The sequence below is a fragment of the Prunus avium genome, chromosome 6 (genome assembly GCF_965620075.1).
Source record: "Prunus avium chromosome 6, drPruAviu1.hap1.1, whole genome shotgun sequence".
NCBI classification, from domain to species: Eukaryota; Viridiplantae; Streptophyta; class Magnoliopsida; order Rosales; family Rosaceae; genus Prunus; species Prunus avium.
This window is the reverse complement of record NC_142289.1, coordinates 243,933-250,949: the sequence shown is the minus strand read 5'-3', so window position 1 is coordinate 250,949 and position 7,017 is coordinate 243,933. Positions and strand designations below refer to the sequence as shown.

Below are 7,017 nucleotides of genomic sequence, written 5' to 3'. Positions count from 1 at the left end.
TTGTGTTTCCACCCGTTGCCATGGCTAAGGGCAATTACTATTCATTTTTTTGTTTTTTACAATTTTTTTTACCTCAATAATTAATTTGGATAATATTTTCGGATAAGATTTTGGTGTGGGAAGTGAAAAATATGACTAAGTATTTATTTTTAAAAAATCTGAATTTTTCTGGTTTTTTTTTCAATTTTTTTCAATTTTTTTTATTAAAAAATTGTTGCTGACGTCAGCAGCCCTCGTTTTGGACCTCAGGCTGAACTGGCCTTCGGGCCAGCCCGAGTTGCGTGGAACCCACTCCAGCCTGTGCTTGGGCTCACCGCTGGAAACCAATTTTTGGGAAAAACTCCCCCAGCCCGAGGCAAGGGGGCCTCGGTGGAACTGCTCTTAAGAATCAACACCCTGAAAAGCTCCCACACAGTCTACAATGTCAAAGCCAAGATCCAATACAAGGAGAGTTTCTGCCAGACCAGCAGAGGTTGATCTTTGCTCTCCAGAAGCTCTAGGATGGCCACACCCTAGCTGACTACAACATCCAAAAATAATCCACTCTCCACCTAGTGCTATGACTTCGTGGCAGATAGAGGGAGTTATGCCTCTCTTTGGCTGATTGAAGCTTAGGGATGAAAAACCCTCTATTGCTCTATCAAATATTCAAAGTTTTCAATTTGTTGTGTGCAATAATGCTTTGTCAATAAAAATGGGAGGAGTTGGAATGGGTTTCTTTATCAAAATGTTTATTGGAGGATTTAAGGAAGTTAAGAAAGTTAAGAAAGTAAGGTCTGAGAGGTTTTCACTTTTGAAACACTGTGAGATGGTCTATGTGGAAAGAAGATGAGGAATAGTTGGAACGTATTTGTCTGGAAGAAGATGAGGGATATATCATGTAAATTATGAAAGTTAACAAGGATATTATAGGCACTTCATTAAAATTCATTAAACACCACCGGTTCCGTGTTTTGCTTTGTGCGAAAGCTGAAATAAAATCAGCCCTTGAGCTGCTTTCCAAAATCACGGTCATCGACAACTATTTTATCTCAAAAGTGATTATCCCGTCTTTTACCAAACAGGGTAAACTTCAAAGGGGAATACTAGCAATCTTCTCTCTAACCTTCTCCTTTGGACCTTCCCCCCTCTTTGCTTGACATGTGTCATTCTCTCTACACTTAAAACAATGCCATTAATATATTATACAAGCTAACTTTTGCTTTCAAAGTTTACCCTTATTACATGTATTCAATTTATCCAAAAAAAATTCACAACTTTCTTACCATCTTATTAATCTTTTTTTAACGTAAATTATTTTTTTTAAGAAAATATGTGCTTTTTTTCTTAAAAGAGGAAATGTTCCTTTTTTTATTTTATTTATAAAACACAAAGGGTTTAGATTTTTTTTTTTTAAAGTCTAAACTTGACGTTAAAAAAAAGGGGACATTTCCGCTTTTTTTTTATTTATAAAAAAACAGATATTTTCTTTATAAAAAAAAATAATAAGATGGTAAGAAAGTTGAGAATTTTTTTTGGATAAATTGAATACATGTAATAAGGGTAAACTTGGAAAGCAAAAGTTAGCTTGTATAATATATTCATGGCATTGTTTTAAGTGTAGAGAGAATGACACATGTCAAGCAAAGAGGGGAGAAGGTCCAAATGAGAAGGTTAGAGAGAAGGTTGCTAGCATTTCTCAACTTGAAAAACTTTATCAGAAATCACTTTTTAGCCCAAATAATCAATGACAAACAGGTACGTAGAAGCACGTGGAAGGTGCTTCTCCCCAAAAGTGATTCTAGCCTTATGAGAATCACTCCCAAACGAGCCTTTATATTGCGAGCTATAAAATATTTCACTTCATCTCTCTTTTTTATATCATTTAATCCAAGTATCATAAGGGAAAAAGAGTTTTTCACAAACACACACACATGCAAACAATGTGTCATTGAGATTCAAACCTAAAATCAATGCCCTTTTTCTTATTGGGCTAAACCTTTTTGACAAATTTCACTTCATCACTAAATCTTATCAAATTGATGATAGATAATCATATATGTGTATAAGAGCCAGTTTGGCATTGCTGTGCTGTGAAAATAATCGATGTCAGAGAAATCAGCTGTGAGAGAAAGTAGTTTGACGTTTGGTAAACTTTTTGTTAAAAGTATTGTTGGTGTTGATTCCTGCATAATTAGAAAAAAAATTGCAGCATAATCATTAAACCTAGCGCCCTCTTCGAAACTGATTCCTGCATAATCAGAAAATGAAAGCACCTCATTAGCTGCTTTCCCTTATAGCTTTCTCTCACAACAATTTTTAACAATAAGTGATTTTCTCATAGTTTACCAAACGGTCTGGGCTTCCCAAATTTTTTAAAAAATCACTTATCACCCCAAATAAGCAATGTCAAACGGGCACTAAGACTTCATAATCATATTAAGAAGTGAACACAACACTTTATTGTATTAAAAATTAATACTAATTCAATTTGTTATTTATTTAGGAAACTACATAATGCTTATAAATCCACGTTAAGCAATAACTAATCTTAGCTAGCTCATATTATCATATCACTTTTGAATTTAAATGCGAACCTTAAAAGAATTGAAAGATAGAAAAAGAATGGATGATGTGACGAATGTTCGGATGAGAGAGAGTTTATAGAGTTTGAAAATAGGGGAATTCTTGATGGGCAAAATGAGGGAAGTTCTAATGTGAGAAAGGAAAAATGAGATAAAACAAATAAATATATAAAGGATGAGATAGTAGGCAATTAGTGTAGCGGAGTTCCAACGGGAAAGGGGAGGGGAATGGCGGCCACCTCCTCCTCCTCATCTTCCTCATTCATTTTTTTATTTATTAAATTTAAAATAAAAAATATATAGTCTTTAACATTTTAAGAAATAAAATTGATGATTCTTCGAAGTATTTTAGATTGTTTAGTAAACTTTAGAAAATATAAAGTAAAATACTAGAAAATTATTCTAACTCTCTAACACAGACTAGACTTTACGTAAGTTGGATGTGATTTTATACTTTTATAGTAACCATCATCTCATGTGAGAGAGTTGGAATAACTCTTGGATGTGTAGTTATTACTCAATGATAAAATGTACGCATGAGTGTGTCTAATCACAACGTTTTGGTGTCCATAGAATCACTTTTCTAAAATATAAAATTACTATATGTCCAATATTAAATTAAAAAAAGAAAGAAATATTTTTACTATATTCAAATGAAGAGATATTTGGGTCTGGGTAGCCCAAAACTAGTACAAAATGTAAAATGGGCTTCGGAGCCCTATACCCATCAACCTCTTTCGACAACCCATCAAAGCCCTAAGGACAAAATGGGTAATAAAAAGTTTTAAAATTAGGGTTTTAGCGTTCTATATCCAACTCCGCCTTGAGGTCCTAGAGAGAAGTCGCAGCCTCGAGATCAAACAGGAAGCAAAATGGTACGTTTTATTTGAGTTTGTTGCACTTTGCTTTTCACTGAATTCACCCTTTCTCTTAGTCATGCTGTTACGTAACGTTTCGGTTTCTCAGTAAATTTGAGAAAAAAGTTGAATGGAGATTTAGAATATTAGTATCATTTGTGTGAGCTTACAGCTTTCGTATTTGTTTGATGATAGCTAAAGGAGGTACTTTGAATTGCATATATATATATATATATATACCATGCAGTTGATTTATAGCTAATTTTTGTTTCCCGATGAAGTGCTTTTTGGTTAAATTCTTATGTGCTTGAACTAAATTTGTGTACCTCATGATTTGGGTGTATATTGATCAATTTCAAATTTCAAATTTGATTTGTGGAGGACATGATAAATATTTAAGTTAAAAACTAAAGATCAAAATTATTTTAAAAGGTTTAGTATTTGGTTCCAATTTAGAATGCGCCTCAGTGATTTTGTGTTTTGGAGCTGAATACAAAAGCAGTGGTTCATACAGTAACGATTCTGGAAAATGAACAGGTTGTTGTGTGTTTCATTTGAAGCATGTCTGCCCAGGGTTTGTCCCACCCGTTGTTCTTGTATCTTTCTGGCAATATGGATTTAATCCTCATGAAAAGAAAAGAAAAAAAGTAATTGACACACTAATAATCTGGTATAGCTGTGTTAAGTGATGGATTGTAGAAACATGTGAACATACAAGCCTTGTTGATTTTAAATTTGAGAATGTTAATGTATGTACTCTGTCTCTGTACCCAACAGCCGAAGCAAATCCACGAGATTAAGGATTTCCTTCTGACTGCAAGAAGGAAGGATGCACGCTCTGTCAAAATCAAGAGGAGCAAAGATGCTGTCAAGTTTAAGGTTCGATGCTCCAAGTACCTTTACACTCTTTGCGTGTTTGATTCGGAGAAGGCCGACAAGTTGAAGCAATCCCTTCCTCCAGGTATAGCATTTCGTGTTCAGTTGTGTCATTTATTATGATTTGCAACTCGCATATGGTCATCTCTGTGAATTTAGGTGTATGAGAAAGCATGCACACATGTGGTTCCTATTGTTTTAATATTCCAGTAATGGAACAATCAAGGGACTTTGTTTGTTTGTTTGTTTGTTTTTAAGGCTCACTTGTATAACTAACAACTAGTTTGCTATAATTTTGTATTTGTAGGTTTGAGCGTGCAGGACCTGTGAAGAAGAGATTTGGGTAGCTTGACAAAATCTAAGGAATGCAATGGATTTGTTTTTTGTTGGGAATTTTGAAGCCCTGGTATTTGGGGTTTATGTGTGGACTTGAGTTTTATTTTAGTGGTTTTATTTATGGATACTGTGCTGTTTGAAATTTAGCACTTCGAGCTCGTTTGGGACTACTTCTCTAGAAAGCACTTCTGTTCATAAGCGCTTTCATCATAAAAATCTTGAATTTTCATAAAAAATTCAATTGCTTTTTGAAAAAGCACGTGGGAGTGTTTCTTGAAGCACTAAGCACTTTTAAATTTTTCTGCCAAACACTGTCGGATGTGCTTTTAGTTGTCAAAAAGTGCTTTTAGCTCTTCCAAACAGACCTTTAATAGTTGGGTGATTGAAAAAAAAGCATTACGAGAGTCGAGAGGTTAACATGTTAAAACATAAATAATGACACTGTTTATACCCAATTTTGGTCAATGGACCAAAACTGGTTACTTCCCCAGAAGAAAAAAAAAAAGAAGGGAATGTGGCAAGGGCCCAAGCCCAATAATCGTTTACAAGGTATTTTCTTCAAAAGACCATTTCTGATTTATAACAAGTACCGAGATAACCAAAACCGAGGCCCAAGGGCAGAGGGCCCAAAACGATTGGACCACTGACAGAATAAAAATCGAAAGCCGTTCCAAACCCACGCGAGATTAAGAAGGAACATCAGCATTAAATGACGATTTGACTTTTCTCCCTTTCAAGAAGAAAAGCCAGCCGCCGAAGGAAGCCACCAAGCCAGGTAAGAAGCCAACTTGCCCATCAAATCACTAAAGGACGAAGACGCTTCAGACCAAGGAACCAATTCAAGAAGCCATCGGTTCTCGCCTGAAAGATCAATCTTCCCCTCTACGGACCAGTTCAGAACGTCAAATCAGCAAGCTGACTTTGGATGACAGGCAAATATCCTTACCCAGTCATCATCATTTGAGACCTCCTCTGCCTCTATAAATAGAAGGCTTCCAGCACAGAAGAAGAGGACTCTCTCTCCAAAACCAGACGCAACGTCTCGTAAAACACTCAAAAAGCATTCAAAGCATTCCAGTTATTTCGTTCAGACTTCAGATAGCCAGGCGATCTCCGTGTTCGTCTTTTTATTTCTCTGCCATTTCCATGGTATGATTAACTTCTGAAAATGTTCAGTTTGGTTTTTGTATAATTCAGTCGGCTGTAAACCTCAAATTATCGTGATAGTGTATTTTGCGTAATTTGAAAGTAATAAGCATGGATCTTTACTGTTTCTGTCATTAATTTAAAAGTGAAAGGAAATATGAGTGATGGAACCCATATCTAAGGAATTCTGTTATGTTTATGTTTGCTGTCATTTTCATATCTGCAGAACTTAAGTTGTTACCCGCTTTCATCTTATCTAAATCATAAATATTACGAAAGGTTTTTTTTTTAGCCCGATTCGGGCCACTTAGGCTCGAGGGATATGAACCAATCAGGCCCCAAAGTCAGGTAGCTGGGCCCGAAATCATGATTAAATAATTTATACAAAATCAAATTTAGGTCCGTAAACCCACGTAAGGTGTTTGCTGACTAGGAACTCTATCTTTTTCCCTTGCTTGGATAGGTGTTGCTCGCACAAGCCATAGTCAACAAATACACGAGAGAAAGAATTGTGAAGTCCTCTTAACTGGGGCATAGAAAAGAACCAAACCAGGCCAGTACCCCACCTGGTGCACAGTGGCTTGAATAGAGATTCGGGAAGAAGGCGCAAACCCCATCAAAAACTAACCACACTCGCTCATACCAGATCTGTTGGACCGGTCATACTCCCAACAGTGGCACGCCTATAATGCAGAACTCATGAATCGGAAGAAGTTCGGAGGTTAGGCCCAAGATAGGGCTGGACTGGATCTCTTGTCAACCTGATTCAACTTTCAATTTTGTTGAACATTGAAGTAACATCTGCGTGGGCCAAAGAGATACAATCGGGGCATTGGTGTAGGTCCAACAATTCCTGTGTTCTTCCGAGCACGCCTACCACAGACGAAAAGAATACATTTTGGAAAAAAGGACCAACAGACACAAATAGCAAGTCCAGTACAATCCAATCCAATGAAAGTTGAGTGATAAAAGTTCCGTATCTATCAATCTATCAGCAATTAAGTTATAGATTCCTTAGGAATATCCTTGTTAGATGCCATAACTAGTATCTATCATCATTATCTCAGTACGTTGGGCGTTAACGTATGTGTCGTATTTGGAAGGGCCTTATTTCTGTTTTAATACGGCAAGTGTTGTCCTTGGTGGACGGTCAGGTACAACCACAGAGGTAGGTGAACACGTGCTCTGTTTCATTTCACGTTATTTCTTAGGAATACGAAAAGTAAAGTAATGCATTC

The 7,017-nt window shown here is 36.2% G+C and overlaps 1 protein-coding gene across 1 annotated transcript; it reads left to right on the top strand.

Annotated features, from left to right (window-relative positions):
• Window positions 1-3,295: 3,295 nt before the first annotated feature.
• On the top strand, window positions 3,296-4,803 carry LOC110769772 (large ribosomal subunit protein eL38z/eL38y). The gene is made up of 3 exons (XM_088254218.1): window positions 3,296-3,439; window positions 4,199-4,382; window positions 4,605-4,803. Exons 1-3 carry the CDS (start codon window positions 3,437-3,439, stop codon window positions 4,625-4,627), a joined length of 210 nt encoding a protein of 69 aa, XP_088110344.1. The 5' UTR covers window positions 3,296-3,436; the 3' UTR covers window positions 4,628-4,803.
• Window positions 4,804-7,017: the final 2,214 nt, after the last annotated feature.

Coding starts and splice junctions, on each gene's coding strand:
- LOC110769772 (XM_088254218.1), top strand. Junction 4,383..4,604: donor GAAGCAATCCCTTCCTCCAG/GTATAGCATTTC, acceptor TTGTATTTGTAG/GTTTGAGCGTGCAGGACCTG.